Source organism: Triticum urartu, chromosome 2 (assembly GCF_003073215.2).
Source record: "Triticum urartu cultivar G1812 chromosome 2, Tu2.1, whole genome shotgun sequence".
In the NCBI taxonomy this organism is placed as follows: domain Eukaryota; kingdom Viridiplantae; phylum Streptophyta; class Magnoliopsida; order Poales; family Poaceae; genus Triticum; species Triticum urartu.
In genome coordinates this window covers 678748742-678771644 of record NC_053023.1, presented here as the reverse complement: position 1 = coordinate 678771644, position 22903 = coordinate 678748742, and the positions used below count along the sequence as shown (strand labels likewise).

General features: G+C 48.5%; 2 protein-coding genes across 2 annotated transcripts; both read right to left on the bottom strand.

Moving 5' to 3' along the window:
* Positions 1–1813: 1813 nt before the first annotated feature.
* Positions 1814–2852, bottom strand: LOC125534063 (lateral signaling target protein 2 homolog). Its single transcript, XM_048697363.1, has 2 exons — positions 2517–2852; positions 1814–2433 (listed from the first exon to the last, which is right to left on the bottom strand). The coding sequence occupies exons 1-2, from the start codon at positions 2648–2650 to the stop codon at positions 2181–2183; spliced, it is 387 nt and encodes a 128-aa protein (XP_048553320.1). The 5' UTR covers positions 2651–2852; the 3' UTR covers positions 1814–2180.
* A 7424-nt stretch (positions 2853–10276) lies between these two features.
* LOC125537837 lies at positions 10277–22529 on the bottom strand. Its single transcript, XM_048701153.1, has 3 exons — positions 22401–22529; positions 10884–11203; positions 10277–10781 (listed from the first exon to the last, which is right to left on the bottom strand). The coding sequence occupies exons 1-3, from the start codon at positions 22527–22529 to the stop codon at positions 10622–10624; spliced, it is 609 nt and encodes a 202-aa protein (XP_048557110.1). The 3' UTR covers positions 10277–10621.
* Between the last annotated feature and the right edge of the window lie 374 nt (positions 22530–22903).

The window sequence follows — 22903 nt, the reverse complement described above, 5'->3', positions numbered from 1 at the left end:
TAGGATTTTTTTGCATACTCCACTACAAGTTTCCATGCCACGATAACACGGCAACTGCAAAATGCAAAACGAGTTTCAGTACTGAATGGACAAGGTGCAGTGGCCAGCGGCTGCCAAAATGGGCCAGGCCTAATGCCGTAATATCAGCCAGCCCATAAAACGGCAAGGCCCTCCCGGTCCCGGAGCTTTCGTCGCCACGGGTTAGCTTTCGGTTCTCCAAGAAACAACAGTGCAGCCCCCACCTGCTGCTGGTCACGATCACGAACGTAGCTGTTTTTGACAATCCGCACCATGGTTTAGGTTACCGACCACTACGGAGAACAATAAACAAGTGTGGTGGTACTGCACCACGTAAGCAGACTCCACAGCGATCGCTCTGACGCGATCCATGCACTGACGTCTCGGTTAATTTAACCACCCCCGTCCGCATTGTGACCGCATGCCTCCCCAACGACCAGCAGGATGGTCACCTCCCATTAACAATCGCAGTACGTACGCAGTACTAGTAAACTAAACCGCCATGATGCGTCCCCGCACAAAAATCAGAACCACCGTAATGATGCGAAGACCGTACCATTTAGAAATGCAAGATCGCGTCTCCCAACGAAAGTGGACAAATTATTGGCGATGGGCGGGGCATTAGTTAACGGGGGTAGGTTTTGGTGGCATCCTGCCAGCCATCCCGGTCACCTTTGTACGCAGCACCACTAGTTAATCGATCTCCCCGGTGGTACCACCGAGCAGAGCTAGTAGGCGTTAAGAAATTGCGATCATAGGCAGCACGGCACGGACCTGGCTATAGTAGCCACCTAGTGTGGCATCCATAGCAGCCGAGGTCCACTCCGGGGAGAGTAGAGTAACGAAAAGTTGACACTCACTAGGTGGTTCCCCGGATTCCGGCCAGCCCGCGGCTCACGCTGGGGGGACACACTCCGCCCGCGCAGGTGGACGGAGGACGGACCCCGTGATGCCACGGTAATCCGCACCGTCGCATTTCTTTATCCCTCGGTGATCTCGTCTAGTACTAGTTTTGTAGGAGCAGCTAGTTTTATCGTAGGATTTGCTTTAGGAATTGCGGTGGAATTCCTACGTTTCCTACGGCAGTAGAGTAGTAGTTTTTTTTTTTTTTTTTTTTTTTTTTGCGGGCAGTAGAGTAGTAGTTCATGTAGATGCTGGCTGGGAAAAGGTGACTGAATTGCTCGCGGGAATATGCACTGCCCGTTCTGCTTGTCGGGCGTGGCGAAGAAGATGCCGGGAAACCAGGCAAGAAATCTTGCACAAGATCTATGGGATCGACTGCGTTCGTTACAATATTAGTGGGGGCATCCGATCCCACGCATCTCGGGTGACTTTTAAAAGAAGCTAGACCGGCATAGTTTATGCCCGTCATTGCACCGCTGTGTGACTCCATTGGCCGCCCAATTTTGATTCGTAGTCGTAGTAGTGTTGTGATACTTGATCACTGAACTAATCTTTCATGTTGATTTGAGATCGCCTTGGTTAGCAAGTGTGCGCACTAAAATATGTCTCACGTCGCCATCCTTGAGGGTGCGATGACACTGTCAAATCCGCGCCGGACCCGGCGCTGCTATAGATACAGTGTTCTGAACCTTCGATGCATAACCACTCTGAACTCTGAATCTTAACCTGATTTCTCTTCAGTTTTTCCTACCTATAGTAGTATCGTGCAGCCACACTTTCTCAGTGTCGTTGCACTTTCATCCAAGGTTCGGGAACTTTGTACAACAAACATGTAGTATTGATCAAAGTAACAACAAGATTTACATCTAGAGCGTTTGGCACGGAATATCAATCCCATTCCACAATAGCAGAACAAACAGCCAAGTTAATCTGGGGCGAGAGAAATGGAGAGGGAGCCCATGCATTGCATTGCATGCAACAATGGCTCACGCTCTCGTGGCTCTAAAGTTCTAACCTCGATCGGGACACACTATTTGTGAAAAAACCTCCATGTCCAGCCGCCCGTGGAACAATGGGACCCTAGATCAGCCGTGTACGTACATACACCACTAATATATGCAACCGGTCCCTAAACCCGTATGGTGGCGCGTGTAGCCGTAGACGTATGAGTACGTGTACGTATATGTCCGTCGTCCTGTACTGTACGTACGTGTGCCAAACTGAGGTCGCGGGAGATCGGGTGCGGTCTGATCGGGGCGTCACACGCGCAACGCGGGGCTCCTCGCGGCGAACCCGGCGTCGGCCCACGGGGCGGAGCCGACCATGGCCGCCCGCGGCTGCGGCTCCGGCCCCGGCTGCTGGTGCTGACGGTGATGGTGATGGTGGTGGTGGTGGTGGTGGTGCCGGTGCTGCTCCTTCCGCGCCGCCGCGTGCTTCTTCCGCCGGTGCCTCGCCCTGTCCACCTCGATCTGCTGATGCCTGCACTCCTCGCTGCAGAACGGCGTGTCACCCCTGCACAACACAGTACACACACACGTAGTCACGCACACATACAAGATGGTCGCTTTGCATGCAGCTGGGGTAGAACGACGGACCTGTACATGAAGATGTCGCCGGAGAGGGACTTGCCGCAGAGGGAGCACTCCTCGAGGAAGTGGTGGCCGTGGCCGTCGAGCAAGGGCGATGACGGCGGCTTCATCGTGCTCATGGCGCCGGCCCCCTTCATCATTCTGCCTGCGGCGGCGAACAGCCTTAGAATTGGGAGCAATGCCGCCTTGACATGGCACTAAATGTCAAGGAGGCTCGGCTGGCTTGCCGTCTTCCGGGGGGTGTGCACAAATAGGGCACGGCCCAACTCCATTTTTAGCCTCCAACGAACGACGAGAGGCTGCAAACTCACACCGGAGGAGAGCAGAGCCATGAATAGAAGCGGAAGCAAGAAACCGGAGCTATACATTTTCGTTGTTTTTGGTCTGATGGAAATGGTCCTGAACGATCGATTCTACTAGCCTCTGTCCCTAGTACATTCAGTTAGAATTTAGAAACCAAGAACCACTCTCTGCATCGATTTTTTTTTTTGCAGCAAAGAAGAGTTTGATTCCTATATTATAGGATTACAATATGGGTTTAGCTAGGACTCAGTCGACTGAGACTTCGCGAAGTCTCAGTCGACTGACGTCAGCATTGTACGTATAGGCTTGCCCCTGGTCGATTGATTTTCCAGCTTCGTGCATGTGGGCTGTGTGTACAACTCTTTTCTTAAGTGGTCTGCTTTTCTTTTGTTTTGTCCTCCCAAAAGCTTGTCTCGTGCTGGGCTGTCTTCTTTTCCGGTGCCTATTTTTCTGAAGTGTGCTGGGCTGTCTAGTCTCCTACTTGATTGCTTACTTTTTTTTGTATTTGGCCTGACAAATATATCAGTGTCTGTGTCAACGCTGCCAGGTGTGGAGTGTGTCTCCATGAAACATAACATAATGCATAAAAAATAGTGTGTTTGTATTACTTGAGCACATAATTTTGACACAAGAAATAGAAAAATAAATTAGAGAACATCTTTTTTTAGGATCATTAGAGAACATCTTTGGTTGAACTAAAAATGAGCTTCCTGGTGCATGTCGTAAAAACTGCTAAAAAGGGGGAAGGCATGTCGTAAAAACTGCTAAAAAGGGGGAAGCGGATAGTAGAAAACTAAAGGTCACTCTCTGATCAACAAAAATGTAATTTGAAACAAGGCAAATGTTGCATATGCCTAGTCTGGGACCATCTACTTCTTTCTTAGTGTATATCACTAGTTTTTAGGTGATCTGTGGGAAAATAAAATATATTTTAAATAAAATAATAAGTTACACACTGATGACGGACATGCAATTGCGTGTGATCAACGTGTGAGCGATCAGGTGACAATATTTTGAGAAAAAGGGTTGCATAGAAATGACGAGCATGCATTTGCGCGTGGACGATTGACATGCGGGTGACACGTGCATAACTAGTGGCACTATCTTATAAAAATAAAAATATATTAAGTTGTACATGGATGGGCAAGGCCAGAGTACAGGTGACTGTTCGGCCCATGGGTGTGCAAGGCGAGTGGCGTTATTTAAAATAAAAATCCTAGACATCACTAATAAGAAAAGGAAAAAACACAAAATCCAAAACACAAAAACACAAAAAAAGTAGAAAACAAAAAAGTTAAAAATAAACCCATCATATCGGTCTGCCCAAGCAACCAACCGTCCGCCCCGCACACACCCTAGTTTTGCACGAGTGGTGTCACTTGCAATTGCATGCAGACTAGAACATATGTGGTTGCGCATGGGAGGACGTGCAACTAGTGTCAGACATGCAACTGGCCCGCCCCCTCTCCCGCCGCCCCCTCCGACAAACCAAAGGTCCAGTTGCAACTATGTTAGGGGACATGCAGTTGCGGTCAGGTGCGGCCCTTGCAATTACATGCCTAGGGTCGGACATACAACTGGCCCGCCCCCTCTCCCGCCACCCCCTCCGACAAAACAAAGGTCCAATTGCAACCATGTTGGGGGACATGCAGTTGCGGTCAGGTGCGGCGCTTGCAGTTGCGGGGTTGTTGTCGTGCTTGCAGCTGGCCCGCCCCCACTAGCGGCGCCCCTCCGACAGAACAAAAAAGTCTAATTCCAGTCGGGCTACAAGACATGCAGTTGCGGTCGGGTGCGACACTTGCAGTTGCATTCCTAGTGTTGGACATGCAACTAGCCCGCCCCCTCTCCCGCCCCCCTCACCGACAAAACAAAGGTCTAGCTGTGACCATGTTGGGGGACATGCAAATTTGGTCGGGTGCAGAGCTTGCAGTTGCAAGGGATGTTGTCGGGCTTGCAACTGGTTCGCCCCTTCTACCGGTGCCCCCTCCGACAGAACAAAAAAGTGTAGTTGCGGTCGGGTTAGAAGACATGCAGTTGCGGTCGGGTGCGACACTTGCAGTTGCATGCCTAGTGTCGGACATGCAACTAGCCCGCCCCCTCCATCAAAACAAAGGTCCAGTTGCAACTATGTTGGGGGACATGCAGTTGCGGTCGGGTGCGGCGCTTGCAGTTGCGGGGCTGTTGTCGGGCTTCCAACTGGCCCGCCCCCTCCGACAGAACAAAAAAGTCCACTTGCGGCCCGAGTTACAAGACATGCAGTTGCGGATGGGGCACGACAATCAGAGTTGTGTGCCTAGTTGCATACATGCAACTCCACACTCACCCCCCCCCCACACACACAGACAAAGACAAAACAACACATAGTTGTATTACGAAGCAATACTTACAGTTGCATGGTTAGTATCAGACATGCAATTTTCCCTCCCCGACAAAACAATGCAGAGTTGCAATTGCGTTGAAGACTTTGCAGTTGCAGTTGGGACGAGACACTTGCAATTGCATGGTACACATGCAATTGTCCTCTCGACAAAACATCATAGAGTTGCATTCGTGTTTGAATACATGTAGTTGCAGCCGGGGCACGGCCCCCCCCCCCCCCCCCCCGACAAAACAACACATAGTTGCATTACAGGGCGATACTTGCAGTTGCATGGCTAATATCAGACATGCAATTGTCTCTTGCCGACAGAACAATACAGAGTTGTAATTGCATTGAAGACTTGCAGTTACAGCCAGGACAAGACACTTGCAATTGCATGGTAGTTCCAAGCATGCAACTGTCCTCCCGATGGAAAATCATAGAGTTGTAGTTGGCGGGCACTTGGAGTTGTGTGCCTAGTGATAGACATGCAACTACCACATATTCCGATAAAACACCAAAGAGTTGCAGTGGCGTTGAAGATGTGCAGTTGTACTTAGGGCGACCCCTGCTAGCTACTCCCTCCCCAACAAAAACACCACTGAGTTACGATCATGTTGAAGACATGTAGTTGCAGTCGGGGCCAATTGTGCAACTCGATGGCAACATTTCCAATTTTCAAAAGTGAAACGGTTATTTAATAAAAAATAAAAAATAAAAAAGGTAGCAAGAGAAGGTTTGAAAAGAGCAATAAAAAGAAAGAAAGAAACACCTCATCGACGGGGCAAATTGCATGAAAAACAAAAGAAAATTGAATATCCCATTGGATGTCGACTTCCATGTAGATGGGAAAAAGAAAGTACAAAAACTATAAAATAAAATAAAGTTAAATAATAAAATTCCCCATATTGTGCGTGTTTCGATCTCATCGCCACACAAGTCTCGTCACAGTTGCGGAGGCTTTTTATCCATTGAGTTGCATGTAGTTTTGGATGCATGCAATTGCATACGTGTTAGCACCCTCGTAGTTGCATGGATTCTGATAATTCTAGTTGTACGTAAGGGGAACAAGAGTTTTTGTGACAAAAGAAAAAAGAAAAGGCAACCGTTTATCTGTCAACCTGATGTAGGAAAAATAGGGCATATCAACATTACAAAAAATATATTCCTGAGTAATACATGAATGAAACAAAAAAATTACAGGAAAGAACGAGCAACATACAAATAAACAAAAAATCCATATACAAAAAAATAACAAGCGACATACAAATAAACAAAAATCCATGTACAAAAGACATCAACAAGTGAGCGTAAAATCCTTCATGCATGTAAAAAAAGTCGGTTCTACAAAATTTACATGTTCCGTATTGCCTAAATATAAAAAGAAATTACAAATAAACCATTTTAATAAAAATAAATTGATGATTATATACACTAAAATAGAAAAGGGAAATAAAAACAAAAAAGAAAGTGCAGGTATATACGAGAGTGGGCTGCGCTAGCAAGTTTCCTGCTTGTTGTAGGCAAAAGCAAAACAACGGAAAAGGCCATCCAGCCACTGGCCAGACGCGCGTAGCCTTTCGCGGCAAAAAAATAAAAAAGAAGTGGGTTGGTCGCATCTTAACATGCCAAATTGATACAAAACATTATATTACATGAATCTTGAAGCGACAATCATCGAACGGCCAGATTGTCGACTGAGACTTCATGAAGTCTCAGTCGACTCATTTTTAGCACCGAGTTGCGCCACATGCAATTGCAGGTTGCAATATAAACATTCACACAACTCACATTACATAAAAAAGAATATCAAAACCAAAAAAATAGGTAAAAAAGAGACAAAAAATACAGGAAGAAAAAAAAATAAAAAATAAAATCAGACATATACATATACTGTACAAAAGAGTAAATGAAAAATGAAAAACAACCAAAAAATGGCAGTGCAACAAAAAACGAAAAAGAGCCAACTGACAACGAAAAAGGCTCCAACCCCTCGCTAGCCCATCACGCAAGCAAACCCAAGCCCGACAGGAAAAAGCAAAAGCAAAGACAAACAGCTGCCCATCTCTCTGTACCTCCCTACACGGGCCAGTTTTAAGCAAAAATCAGCAGCGCACTAATCTTCAAGCAGACAAACAATCCAATGGACAATATGTTGACTGAGACTTCACTAAATCTCAGTCGACTGAGATTTAGCGGTTCCCTTACAATATACTGACAAGAGATTCTCGATACACAGAGGGTGTCTCTGAAGCCAAATGGCAGTACACGATTATGTACGGCTGGAATTAGCCAGACAATCTGCTACTCTATTTTGATCCCTACGAATCTTCTGGGGAATAAACTCCCTCTCTTCCATCATGGCCTTGACCTCAGCTACCAAGTGCCCATAAGGTGACCGTGAGAGATTCTCATTTCATAAGATGGGTAGAGTCTCAATTGAATCTGACTGGACGATGACTTGCAGTTCTGTGTGTTGGAGAGCTAAATTCATGCCTTGCATAAGCGTATGGATCGCTGCTTCAAGAGCATCATTGCATCTGAATAAAACCCTATAAGCAGCAAAGATGACCGAACCGTCATGACATCGTAGCACCATACCAGTCACAGCGGAGCCATCATGAACAGAAAAGGAGCCATTGACCGAGAGCGCCGCGTAGCCCACTGGAGGACGAGGCCATGGCACACGCTGGCTACCCATAGGTTCCGGAGTCCGGACCTCCAGCAGGGTCATTTTACCTTTGAGAATCTTTTCAGTGCTATATCTCCGAGCAAGATCTAGGGACTTTACATAACTGACCAAGAAATCAACACTTATTTCCAACGGAGGAGCTACGTACCTTGCCATGTGCTATATCTGACCTAAGACTCCAAATACACCAAATAAACAAAATAATCATGTCACGAACTTGCTCAAAACATCCAGATAAAACATGTAACAGTCACTCCTTGCCATTGTCTATCAGTTGGTCCGTCGCCAATAACGGCCAGAACTCATGCATGGCCTCCCAAAGGACCCTTGCATGGCCGCATGTAATTAAAGCCATTTGCGCATTGATCTTTGCGCATGGTAAATCACAGAGAAATGAAATCGGATAATACTTCTCCTTAGCCATTTGCGGTTTAGGTTGTATAAGATGCTTACATAACTTAGGTTCGATGAACATGATCCATCCATGTGTTTACCGCTGTACCCAGCGGACATGTGCTGAAATAGTCTGCACCCATTGACGCATTGTACTGCACTAGACTGAATACGGTCTTTGTTGGACCAATTCAGATGCAATAGGATAGCAAGGAAATGACAGCACCTCCCATAGTATTTGTTTTGTTTTCCTGCCAAGTTGCAGGTAAATTATGCAACCCGTGTACATATGTCACCGGGTGTCATTGTCTTGACAGCGCGGAATGAGCACATCCCTCCCCTCCCGCCCCCGTGGGAGCAAAAAAATGGGAGCACCAGCTCTTGTCGCCTTCGCAGGCGTCCTTTTAGGTCAGAGCACGACAAGAGCGCCCGTCGTCGTCGAAAGCGGCCCGCCATTAAAACCATTGTAAGCAAGCACCTTGTTTACGGTTTACCATTCAAATCTCTCGTCTTCGCCGTCGTCGTCCTCCTCCGAGAAAACAACACTCCAGGCCAGTCCAAGGCCGGAACATCAACCGGTGCCACAGTGACACGCCGTAGCATCTCGTTCACGGCGACCAACGCCGAGACATTAACCGGTGCCACAGTGACACGCCGTGATAGAATCTCGTCCACCGTAATAACCAACAAACTGCTAGAACGGCCATGGAACTTTTTTTAGGGTCACATGGCGGCGACTAGACGGAGCTTCGGTCCGTTCGCTGCGTGTAGCGAGCGGAGGGGGCATGGCAGGCGGGAGGTCGTCGGGGGGCGGCGCTGGCTGGCGCAGAGCACCACGGCGTGCGCATGGGCGCGATCCGGCCACGTGCGGGGCTCCGGCCGGTGCCCCCCGAACCACCGGCACCCGAGATGCCTTTGGCGAGCCGGTTCCTCCCGGCCGAAGGCAAAACGACCCGACGTCTCGTGCGTGCATGGGCTCCGTCCGGCCGTTCGTAGGTGGCCGTAACGTGGCGAGGGAATCCGAGAGCTTCCCCCCTAATGAAGCCTTGAATAAGCTTGTTTATTTAACGCCTAGATTGCCTAAACGATTCCCCGCTGCACATGCAGGCAAGGTGAAATCTACGGGCTTGCTGGGCTGGACGAGATAGATTTGTTGTTGCCACGGTTTTTTAGTCAAGAAAATGGTCGGGTACTAGGGCAAGCATGCTTTGTGTAGTTTAGCGTATGTTCACGGCCATCTGCGCAGGGTATGAGGCCAGGCAGGTCGCTCTAGAAGCATCGGCGGCATTGTTGCCGTATAACCGTATTTGTACATGTTACACGTACGAGTCTTTGTTTTCTTATGTATTATTACGACGGCAGCTGACAGGTGGGCCTTGCACGGCGTAAGGTGTACACCGGAGATCCACTGGCCAGGCAGCTTTCGTGGACAGAAAAATGGTGAAGTAAAACGCGCCAGTCCTTGTTGCTAGCCGTTGCCTCGTGTAAGTTTCCAAGAAACAGGCCTCGCGAATGAAACCCCCGGCTGTGTGGCCGAAAGAGAAGATCTTTATTTTCTTTATTACTTCATTCACTCACGGCGTAAGGTATGTGTGGAACTTTATCGCTCATGTTGAGCACACTGCTTCTTTGCTTTTCTTGCTGAAGCAAACGTCTAATTAATAACAATTCGTTCGTTCACGGCCATCATTTATTCAGTAAGAATTGGAAGGCATCATTTGTTTTCTCTCTGAACTTTCCAGAGTATACCTGCGCCCTGCTCCACCAAGAGCCAACAGGGCCGTTGGCTGGTCCTCTGCCTCCGCTCTATGCACACAGTAGCGGGCAACGGCCTCCCGTATTTTTCATTTTGTTTTCTCCAAAAAACAGGAACGGCCTTAAATTCCTGCAGTACAGAACGGCGATTGTGTTCGTGGGCCAAACCGGATAAAATTCAGTTTTAAATCTTAATATTGCGTCCACTGTTATGAGCGGAGGCATCCGTGGAAGCATGGAACAATCGGAAAGAACACAGCAGGATGAGAAAACTGAGAGAGCTTTTGTTAGGCCTCTCACTTTTTTTCATATCGACAGGCTATGGTACACCTTACGCGACACAAGAACAAAAAACCAGCGATAATTCACACGCAAAATTTAACTCTTAGTCTCCATCTTCGGAGATCAAAAGGATGAGAACCCATCCCTGCGGTTCAGAGACAGCATAAGATGCAGCAGGTTTGCCGCCTGCTGCTGGCGGTGGTCGTCCCGTCGAACCGGCGATCCAAGCTTCCCTCAGCTGGATCTAGACTGCCCAACTCATCATCGAGCTTTTGTTCATCAACTGCTGCTGAAAATCCTACGTTCGGCTTGGTCGCCGGAGAGCAGCTACCACGCCCAGACCGGGATCCTCGGGGTGCTCTGCTTCTGCTGCTGTCTCTGCCGCTGCTCCTCCGCCCTCCCCGTCTGACTCGACCGCTTCTCCCTCGCCTCGTCGATCTCGATCTGCTCCTGCCTGCACTCCTCGCTACAGAAGGGCGTGTCACCTCTGCAACACAAAGAAACCAAGCCACCATCAGAGACAATTCTTGGGCAGAGGTCACAAAAAGGAGAGATCAGGGCCGGTAGGACAGTGGTAGCGTGTATTCACCTGTACATGAAGATGTCTTTGTTCCCGGCGAGGAGCTTCCGGCAGCTGAAGCAGATGTCCAGGTAGTGGTGGTGGCCGAGGAGCTGGTCGGCGTCGTCGCAGGGGTCGCAGAAGAGGCGGCCGGGCCCGGCCTTCCTCGGCGGGGACGCCGGCTTGATGGGAGAGACGGAATGGCTGAGGCAGCCGGCCTCGAGGTCACCGTAGATTTCCATGGAGATCGACGGACTAGTTTCTTGTGCAAACTGGTAATGCTTCTCTTTCTTTTCAGCTAGGAATGGCTGAACGGAGAGGGGGAGGAGAGTAGAGAAGCCAGAGACCCCCTTATATCAGGGAGGGTGGGATACCTTTTCACTTTGGCCCTCTGTGGCGGATGAAATTAAGTTTAGGACGCAAGATGTGGAGCAAGGTTCTCCTGGTGCATTTCCCATTTCTTGGATGTTTGTTTGCTAAACTTTCAGACTTTGTAGTTGGGCGAGATAAACAATAAAATGGGCGTTTCCCAGCCCTTAGAAAAAAGTTTGCGTTTCCCGGAAGATAAAGAAACGATGGCGTTGTTACTTTTGTATGATTGGCTAGTCATGAGACAGTTTCAACATTATAAACTATAAAAATGATTCTCTATATGTTCAAGAAAATGTCTTTTGTAAACTAGTTTTTACAAGACTGGTTTGTATAGGTATCAGGTACACTGTTTTATAATTTTAGTACACTTTAAAATGCCTTCTGTAAGTATTGTAAAAAATGTTGGTGTTTAAATGTCTAAAAACACGGACGTTCTTATTCCGAGCGGCACAACGGTCATGTATGCTAGTACATGGTTCTGAGTTTTGGGCTTCGCCCATCGAACGTTTCTCGCATCATGCGGTTACGACAACAATCAAAGTTTGAGATGTTCCCCACATGTGCTTAACCTACCCATGTAGTATCATTGACTAAGCACCATCGAACAAGGGTATTTTGGTCTTTATACCCCGTCGTTAACCGTTGCATGTTAACCTTAATAATTGTGCTTCCATTGGCACACAATAACACATAATCCTAGGTGCCAAATTACACGTCCGGTGAACACAAGTGGCACGCAAGATACTATTTCCTTGAGAAAATCCCCCCCAGCTGCAAAAGACTTTTTCTTTTGGACCCACATAGCACATACGTCCACTAGCACAAACCCTTCTTCCTCTAGAAGACGGCCTAGGCACATACACTAGTGACCAAGTTGCAAAGCCGCAAGCTGGCTTGCTAATCAGGTTGCTGATCGAACGGCCAAATCAAAACCGGGGCGCGTGGTGGTGGAGCCGTGGGGGTGGTCCATGCCCGCACTACTAACCTACACTACTCGAGCGAGCAGAATCATGAGTCAGCTCTCAGCTGTGTCGACCAACCGTCCGATATTTATTCATTTCCCCGCTTCTTCCTTTTTTCCGGCCATCCCGTTGATCTTCTCCGGTAGGAGTACCTTTGTAACATGTCACGTCCGATTATTCGAGGGATTAGTAAAACAACTCCGGTTTTGTGGTTCCGCGGCTGGCTCGCTCCATGGATCTCTCCAACTAATATAAACTAGACTGAGCTGGTCTATGGCAAAACATGGGCGCAGTGGAGGCTGCCTGATTCGACGACAATCCTCCTACTCGGCTTGAGACCACGAGGGGCCTGCAAACTGCGATGAGAAGCTCAGTTTTACTCTAAAGAAACAAAGCACATCTGTGATCTGTGAGGCCTGCCCATCGCTCTCCACATACTATCTTGTAGTCTTCGTCGACTAGGATGATGTATCGCGTGCAGTGTGTTGTTGCTGGCGTGTGCCACTTTTAAGCGTGCCATGCAACTTGGGGGCTAAAGTGTGCGCTAAAGCGATTAGTTGATGCATGATTCCATCAGAATATCTAGCGTTGCTACAAGATAGGTACGTAGCACCGAGTGATGACTAGTACTGAACAACAACAACTCAGCAGATAGGAAAACAAATTGCATTATTGCTTCTAAGATGGGATATTTTGCGTACTCCTTTTGTTAAAAACATAGGATATTTTGGTTTTGGATATGTCAACAGCACGAGTTTGCATGGCTTTAAACATGAGATATTTCTGCATGCACTCTTGGGTTAGACGCATGAGATATTTGTGAGTAGCTTTTCACATGAGATATTTTGCATATACGCTTCGTTAGAAACATGAGAAATACAAAGTAAATTTGGCTTTGGGTTATGCATTTGGCGTTTGAGATTTAACTAAATTATTGACCATAGAAGACAACACATGAAGAATTAGATCCCGGAGAAAAGAAAGAATTTATGTTTGGATGTAGATATGGGGCTCGAGGAATTAAAATGAGGTCAATACCAAATGAGTCGAGAAATGGGTTGAACAATTACAACGTGCAGTCTACTATCTCCTCTCCTCCCATCGCCGCCGCCGCGTAACGCCGCTGGGCTAAGCCCGAGGGCAGATGGCGACGGCGAGGGGTATCTCCTTCTCTCCCACGGCTTGGGGAGGGGTGGGGCCACCAAAGTGTGGAGGCGCGGTTGGCCGGGTCCTGTGGAGCGACGGCGGCGGGCGGCTCTCTGGCTGGCCGGATCTCAGATTGGCGGCGGCACAGAGGGTCTGGTGGATGGATCGGCTGTATGTGTGGTCTGGCCTTCGGCCAGATCTGATTTGGCCGGTGCAGCCTGCTCCATGCGCGGTGGCAGTGATTGGTGGCGGTCCCGTGCACACGAGGCTGGATGGAGGTTCCTCAAGCGGATTCGGGTTAAAACCCTACTCGTGGCTTGTTGCCAAGGCCGGCGATGGCAGCGTTTTCTATGGCGTCTCCTTCTTGAAGGCATCACCGTGGACATGCTCTAGACCCCTGTCCGCCATCTCCAGGGGAAACCCTAGATCGGTCAATCGGATGACAGCGGCGCTCTTGTATCGTATCCCTCTTGGGGCGTCATTCTTGGAGGTATGCATAGGCGCGAGGGACCAGTGGATGGCATCTGCAGTGGAGCGGCGTTCCATGTGGCGCATCAACGACGTGGAGTCTCGGTGGCAAGGCGCGACAGGGCCTCAACAACGGATGTGTGATGATGGGCACACATAGGAAGGAGGTGTTGTCTGGCGCCGTGGTGGCGTCGACAACAGGCCTGGCAAGGTCTATGCGTCAGTATCTGCTCCAGAGATGGATCGATGGAACACGGCGACGACGATCTATGACAGCGCGTCGGACCGGTTTCTGCCCCAGACCTGGAATGTGGCTTGGCTGGGGCTTCCGGCTTTAGATGTTTGGCTTAGGTGAGAGGTCTGGGTATTCTGCTCACACTTTCTGCACCCTTCATTAATGGATAGGAGTAGCAACAGATGTTGCCAAGATGGCGGCTTCAGACATACTGATGTATTACTTTGTAAGGTCTTTATGAATAATTAATAAAGTGGATGCATGTATCTCCCAGATGCAGAGGCCGGGGGTCATATTCCTTCTAAAAAAAGTTCAAGTTTTGTTGTCTGATGGCGAGTAAACTCGGAATTTGAATCCGAGCCAATTAATTTATATTTGTTGTTTGGTTGCCTTGTTCTGCACTAGTAGAAAAAGGGCCATTTGTCCCGGTTTTCGAACTGGGACTAAAGGGTCGTTACTAAAACCCTAGGCCTTTAGTCCCGGTTCTTACATGAACCGGGACAGATGGGCCTCCACGTGGCCAGTGCGGCAAGCCCAGGCAGGAGGCCCTTTGGTCCCGGTTGGTGGCACCAACCGGGACCAATAGGCATCCACGCGTCAGTTGTTCAGGGGCTAGGGTTTTTGTTTTTTTTGAAGGGGGGGGGATTTGGGGGTTTTGTATGGTTAATCAAGGTGTTTCATATATTGTGTTAGGTAGCTAATTAATTAATAGAGAAAAGTGTCCTCTCTTATCTCCGTGCTTGGTCGACGCTACGTACTACACGTATAGAGAGCACTCGACACGCTAGCTAGTAAGCAAAAATGAAGGAAACAGAATATCGTCATGAACATATGCATACAGAGAGAAGTGATATCGACCTCTCCTTCTCCGAGAGATTGGTCGAACAATAAGTTTTCATATATCTATCCGACGCTACTGACTACATATATACAATATAAGATCTCTTACAATATAATCCCCTAATTATATATGAACACAGGGTCCACATAGTATTCTCCGTCTTTATCGATCACGTGGTCAAGAAAGAATGCCGCCAATTCCTCTTGAATTCCTCGCATACGATCTGGTGCTAGGAGTTCATCCCGCATCCGAAACATCTAGTTTGAAGAAGGGGGTCAATACATATATATGAATGGATGAAACTCAACACAAAAGATGGTAATAAAGTAAAATTCTGAATATTATTGCTTACGCACTTCATATTGTTTTTAGTATAGCCCCGCTCACAGGTTGTGTGGCGGATGGACTCGCAAACGTAGTATCCACAATAATTATTCCCAGCTTCCTGCGACAACCACTTTACAAGAAATAGAGGTCAATCAAACTGATAAGAAAGCATGCTAAATGGTATTGATGAAGCTAGCACTTGAATCACTAGGAGATGCGCAGAACATGCTAGTAGTACTTACTTTCGGGTGTTTAAATTCCAGCATCTTCGGCAGTTCCGGAGCTTTTGAGGTGAATCACTAGGAGATGCGCGGAACAAAGTTGCCGATATGGTGCGATAATGATAAATTTAACTTACTTCTCGAGAATTTGAGTCATGTCCGCATACTCCTTGGGATCTTTTCATCTCGAGTCTAAGACGGTTACTAATCCCTGCTCGAGCTTAATCTCTAGGAGAATATAGTGGAACCTGCGCACGCATGCATAACTCATCAATTACATTACTATAACCTCGACTAATAAGGGAAACCGAATATGCACAAGAAAGTAACACTCACTTGAAGTTGTAAGGAAAGAGTATTATAGCTTTGTTTCGATTTAATACCAACGATCGTAGCAAGTTGGCCTTGGTATCTTTTTTCTGAAATTCAACCGAATATGCATCTATGATATTTGGGTTAATGAACCCAATATCACCGATTTGTCTTTTCTTCAATTCGGCGATCTTCAATCTGCATAATATAGTGACAATAATTATAAATACATGCAATGAAAGAGATGATCTATATATAGAGATTTAATGACAGAAGTAGTACTTACAGACAGTAGCAAGTGACCGTTAATTTATCGAGGGCCCTCTGATGGAAAAACGGGAAGAACTCCTCAAATGGAACATTCAACAGATCAGTTCCAATGAGGTCATGCTCCTCTTTAACTCTCAACGTCAAAGTATTCGTCCCCCCAGACTCTCTGCAGGTTTTCATGTACCAATCATGGAATCTTCGCATCATCGTTGTTAGAGACCTTTCATCTTTGACGAGAGGCTTCCCGTACTTGTATCTGTGTTCGTCCACCTCCAAGAATTCATAATGTACATCGTCGGGCAGGTAATCTTCAAGATTGTTATAACCAGGCACCATCCTCGAATCGTTAGCGACGATATCGTTAGACACCTTGAGCGGGGGGAACGATTGGTTCCCTTGTTCGCCGAGCTGGGCAATTTTTTTCCCAGCTCGTCGTTCCGCTAACCTTTGATCACTCACAGTACTTCCAGACTGCTCCGCTCCGATAAATGACCATTGAATAATGCGCTCATAGTTGCCTTTCGGCGGGGACTTTGGTGGTTTCTTCAGGGCTTCCACAGTGCGCTTCGCTTCCACTGGATATATCTTCTCCTCCGGAGGTGGATGTTTCTTTGCTTTCACCCCTTCAAAGAAGTTCCTCACTTCGTCTCGCACGATCTTCTCGTTTTCCTCCGGGGTCCTCTCGTATGGTAACTTCTCTGGAGTCTTCAGAAAAGGACCGAATCTGTATTGCCTCCCGCCTCTGGATGTACTGCTAGACGCCGGAGCGGACAGAGCGACTGCGACTGTCTTCTTTCCTTGCTTACGAGGAGGAGGACTATGAAGCGCCAGAGCAGCCGGAGCGGCGCCGGGTCTCTTCCGCCCTTGCTGACGAGGCGGAGAAGGAGTAGGCTGGCTGCTCGGGCGCGCCGGTGCAGGTGGGGAAGGAGGCAGAGTGCCGTCACGTGCCGGAGAAGGAGGCTGAGTGCCCTGATCACTCGTTGGAGTAGGAGGCGGAGTACCCTGACTCGTCGTCGTCGTCGGAGGAGGCAGAGGCGTCCAGTTCAGAAGGTTGATGAGCTCCTTCAGCCATAGACATGGAGTCTTTAGAGAAGAACCTATCCGAGTCTCCCCTTCACGGGTAGGGTTGTCAAACTCGAGGTCCTCAATTCCGCCCGTTATTTCATCCACCATCACCCTAGCATATCCTTCTGGAATCGGCCGACAGTGAAAAGTTGCGCCAGGTTCAGGAGGTGCAATAGAGCCAACATCCGCCTAGACTTTCAAATTCTTCCATTGCGTCATAAGGTGGCAATTTTGAGACTCCGTGATTAAGTCCATGGGGTAGCTAGCAGGAGCCGTGAAGACAGGCTCCAGCTGCTGCAACTCGGTGGAAGCCACACTGCTTCTCCGCTGAGATGGTGGGGTAGCTTCGGGGGAAGCTTCGGCGGTTTGCTTGTTGTGATCTGCTTCTCGTTGTTCTATCGCTTGTACCCTCGCGTGCAGCGCCTGAATTTGGATCTGCTCCACTTTCTTCCTCCTCTCCTGGCATTTGTAACCGTCTGCGTCCAACAACCCAGCCTTCCATGAAACATAGTCTGGCGTGCCTCGTGTCCGTCCAGGGTGCTCAGGATTCCCGAGGGCCATTGTGAGCTCGTCGTTATGTCTGTCTGGAACGAACGTCCCTTACTGCGCTGCCTCGATATACTCCTGAAGCCTCGTGACGGGTATTCTTAGTTGCTCGTCCGTCCAAACGCACTTCCCTGATACAGGGTCCAAGGATCCACCAACCCCGAAGAACCAAGTCCGGCCACGGTCTGGCCAGTTCCTCGTCTCTGGTTCGACCCCTTTATCAATCAGGTCATTCTCAGCCATGGCCCACAACAGCCGGGCTTTGAGGTAGCCACCTGACCCCGTGCGATGGTGATGCTTATTCTTTGCAGCATTTTTCTTGTTTGTCACTGACATCTTACTCTTGTCCGATGTCTTGTGGGCCACAAATGCGGGCCAGTGATCTCTGATCTTCTCATACCGGCCGGTGAATTCTAGTGTCTTGTCTTTGTCGACAAACGATGTTTTTAGCTCATTCGTACACCTCTTTAATAGTTCTGCCATCTTCTTAAGAGCATGAGACTTGATCAATTGCTCTTTAACTACCTTCTCCGGATCCTCCTCTGCCGGTAGGGTGAAATTTGCCTTCAGCACGGTCCAAAGATCATCTTTCTGCATATCAGAGACATAAGACTGAAGGAAATATGCCCTAGAGGCAATAATAAAGTTATTATTTATTTCCTTATTTCATGATAAATGTTTATTATTCATGCTAGAATTGTATTAACCGGAAACATAATACATGTGTGAATACATAGACAAATAGAGTGTCACTAGTATGCCTCTACTTGACTAGCTCATTAATCAAAGATGGTTAAGTTTCCTAACCATAGACATGAGTTGTCATTTGATTAACGGGATCACATCATTAGGAGAATGATGTGATTGACTTGACCCATTCCGTTAGCTTAGCACTTGATCGTTTAGTTTACTTATATTGCTTTCTTCATGACTCATACATGTTCCTATGACTATGAGGTTATCCAACTCCCGGTTACCGGAGGAACACTTTGTGTGCTATCAAACGTCACAACATAACTGGGTGATTATAAAGCTGCTCTACAGGTGTTTCCGATGGTACTTGTTGAGTTGGCATAGATCAAGATTAGGATTTGTCTCTCCTATTGTCGGAGAAGTATCTCTGGGCCCTCTTGGTAATACACATCACTATCAGCCTTTAAGCATGATAACTAATGAGTTAGTTACGTGATGATGTATTACGGAATGAGTAAAGAGACTTGCCGGTAACAAGATTGAACTAGGTATTGGGATACGACGATCGAATCTCGGGCAAGTAACATACCGATGACAAAGAGAACAACGTATAGTGTTGTGCGGTTTGACCGATAAAGATCTTCGTAGATGTAACACCCAGGTTGTAATTTACCTTATTTGTACTCCAACTCTTGCCGTTTCCGGCACTAAGTTATTCTATTTCCTCGTTGTTGGGTTTTTTTCTTCGTGTGCTTTGTCTTTGTCATGCATCTCATATCATGTCATCATGTGCATTGCATTTTCATACGTGTTCATCTCATGCATTCGAGCATTTTCCCCGTTGTCCGTTTTGCATTCCGGCGCTCCTATGTCCTCCGGTGTCCCTTTCTACCTCTTTTCGTGTGCAGGTGTCAAACGTTTTCGGATTAGACCGAGACTTTTCATGCGGCCTTGGTTCACTACCGGTAGACCGCCTGTCAAGTTTCGTACCATTTGGACTTCGTTTGATACTCCAACGGTTAACCGAGGGACCGAAAAGGCCTCATGTGTGTTGCAGCCCAACACCCCTCCGAAGTGGACCAAAACGCACCTAAACCCCCTCCATCATCTAAAGCGTTCGATCACGATCGCGTGGCCGAAAACCGCACCTCATTTGGAGCTTCCTAACTCCTCCTACCCCTATAAATAGGTCCTTCCCCGAATTTTTCGGATCCCTTCCCCGAAACCCTAGCCCCCTTCGTCCTCCGCGCGCCGGACAACGTCCGCCGGCGCCGGACGTGTCCGAGTGCACCGCGCCGCTGGCCCGCACCAGTGGCATCACGCCACCTGTCGCCGCCCCCTCTCTCCCGCCGCCGGCCCGGGAGGCCTGAACCGGGCCCCCGTGAGCCCGTCGCGCCCCGCCGCCTCTCCTCGTCTCGCCGCCCGCACCGGCCGCCTCCTCTCGCCGCCCCGCCGCCCCTGTCGCCGGCTGCCACGGGCGACCTCGCCGCCCGCCGCCGCGGCGCTCCAGCCGGACTCCGGCGCCCCCCCTCACCGTCCAAGCCCGCCGCCGCCCCGGCGCCGTCCTCCGCCGCCGCCCAGGTCCTCCTCGTCGCCGGCGCACCCCGGCCGCCTCTACCTCCTACTCCAGCGAACTGCTACAGGAACTCTGGCCATTCTCGAAAAGCGTGCAGATCTGGATCTGAAACTGACGGTTGACTTTTTCCTCCCCGAAACCCTAGATTTTTGCTAACTTTGACATGCCATAACTCTACATCCATAGCTCCGATTCGTGCATGTAGCATATCAAAATGTTCGTCTCGACGAGTACATCATTTCATCTCATTGCATCATTTTCATTTGAGCTCATCTTGATGCCTGCAATACTATTGGAAGAGGGCTATGTGAGGAAAGTTCCAGATCTGTTTCAGCAAATGGCCTTTTGTCATTATTGCCATGATTAATGTGTGCATGCTATGATCCTGAGCTCTACATGTGTTTTGTAGAATGCCATGTTATCTTTACAGAGGTGCTTGCCATGTATTTTTGTGATCTTTGTGGTGACTAGCACAAGGATGCAAAGTAGCTTACTCAATGATGCTGATTTCAGGGACTTAGAATTTCACTAAGTCATTGTCCTGTTTTTTGTTTTTATGTCATATGTTCATGATGTTTTCTAGTGATCCGTGCCTCCTTTGAGGATGATCAGTAAGGATGTTTTGTTAATATTGTGGTGCTCTATCCATCCATGTCTTTGTTTGCATTTATGAGCATCCTAACTTGAGTCAATCGAGCTCTACGTTTGCTATAAAATGTTCCTGGCAGATTGTTGACATGTTTAGCGATTTTGCCGAGGATGCTGCTATTGATCCGTGCATTCTATGTTGTTGTTCCTCCCATGTCTAGCTTCTATGCCATGTCTTCTTGATGGGTGTATGCTTAGTTTGTCATGCAATGCCTCGTAGTGAGTGCATCAAGCTCGTAAACATGCCTACTCGTTAACTGTTTTGCATGCTCCAGTTTTTCACTAAGTCTGAATCTGTTTATATTTTTGCTATGTTCACATGCTTGCAATTGTATTTTCTGGTCCCTTTTGGCTCAAGGTCACTAAGGGAATTTTGTTATATGCTTAGAGTAGCTTCATGCCATGCCTTGATTTGCCATGATATGTTCCTGTAACTTGTTGTTTTCGTGCTCTAAAGATTGCTTCCTGATGATAAATTTCAGACTTAACACCAAGTCTGAAACCTGTTATCATTTGCACTTTTGCCATGCTTGTTTGAACCTGTTAATGAGTGAATTAGCCGTAGCTCAGTGTTCATCTTTTGTCAAGCTTCATGAGTGGATCCCTGCCATGTGTTTTGTTGTCATGTTTGAGTGCTGTAGCATATCTATCTTGATGCATTTATAAGGCTACTTGTTGTTTATCGCAGACCGGTGCCATATTTTTTTGCTTGCCATTTCCAAACCGTGCATCCGATTCCGGTGATCTTTATATCGATTTCGACCGAAATCAACTCACCTTTCCAGTGGCACTCTTGGATTTCCAAGTTGAGTCCAGGTTCAATCATTCCTTTGCAAATCATGCATATGCATCGCATATCGCATCCCGCATATCATACCATGTTTGCATCATGTTGCTTGAGCATTGCACGTGGTTGATTGTGTTCCCTTTTGCTTGTTGTTCTTGTTTGGGTAGAGCCGGGAGACGAGTTCGTGAACGAGGAGCACGTTGAGTTCTTGGTTGGAACATGTTTATTGTTGGGATATTGTTGGGGATATTACTACCAATATGACCCGCCTAGGAGGGGCCGGGTCAGCCCTAATGGCGGGGTACATAAGAAGCTCAATATACATTCAAGATGATAGTTTATGAAACATATAGAAGGCCCAAAGGCCTGGAGCCGGCTTAGGGCCCGACACTGTAAACCGCCGTATGTAAGGAAAGACTTGTAAGGAAAGGCATGTAAGAGAAGTCACCGAGCTGGACACGGTTATGAGCCGGCCGGGACTCTGTAGGCCACCAGGCGTCAACCCGTGTATATAAGGGGACCCGGTGGCGGTTTAGGGCAAGAAACAATCAAGTCGATCACCAAGCCGGCGAGTTGAGCCTCTTGGAGATCGAAACCCCAGCAATACCAATCCCAACTAGACGTAGGCTTTTACCTTCATCGTAAGGGGCCGAATTAGTATAAAATCCTCTCTCGTGTCCTTTGTCCCGATTAACCCCTTTAAGCTTATTAGTGCGATGGCCCTACGACTAAGTCCTTGCTCTAGGACATCTGCCGTGACAATTCCACGATAGTTGGCGCCCACCGTGGGGCCAGCGCATGGTGGATTTGAGTTCTTGAAGGGCAACTTCGAAGGGCTCAAGGGATACGCTGTGGGCCGGATGACCAAGAGTCGTCGCGGCAAGATCTACATCGACGATGAAGGTTGGGGCCCTGAGGCCGGCTCAATCGAGTACGGGTACCGGGTCCCCTTCGACGGAATTCACGTCTTCATCGGCCGGATCGGCGGGTCAGGACCTGAGTTGGATGTCCACACCGACCTCATCGAAACGGCTCAGCGCGCCGGGTCCACCCGTGTTCAATCTGTGGTGAAGCATGCCTTCGTAGGCTGCATCCATGGCAGTGAATACTCCGAAGTATCAATGGAAGGCAGGGAGACGGCCATCTGCTCTGATACTGCATCATCAACAGGTGAGACGGACTCGTTGTACCAACTGCAAGACGGCATGCTCAGAGGCGGTTCCGATGGCAGCAGTATTCCAAACCCCCTTGAGCCGCTGAATTGGGCCGGAGTCTTCATGGCAGGGACGCAGCCCGGGCAGAACTCCACCGCAGCGACAACAGCAGCCACCGGGTCGGCAGTTGCCGGGTCAGGAGACCCCGCGCGTCCCCCGGCTCAGGTTCTCATGGAACTCATGGATAAATTGAGGACTCTGTTAACCGTTGAAGTAGAGCCAGCGATAAAACCCAGCATGACGCGGAAGTGGCAGGCGTGCGGGAGGAGATGGTGCAAGCTAAGGAAAATCTGGCCGCTGAGGAAACCCGGATGGCAGCGGAACGAGCAGCTTTGGATGCCCGTGCTCAGCAGCTTCAAGCAGAAAC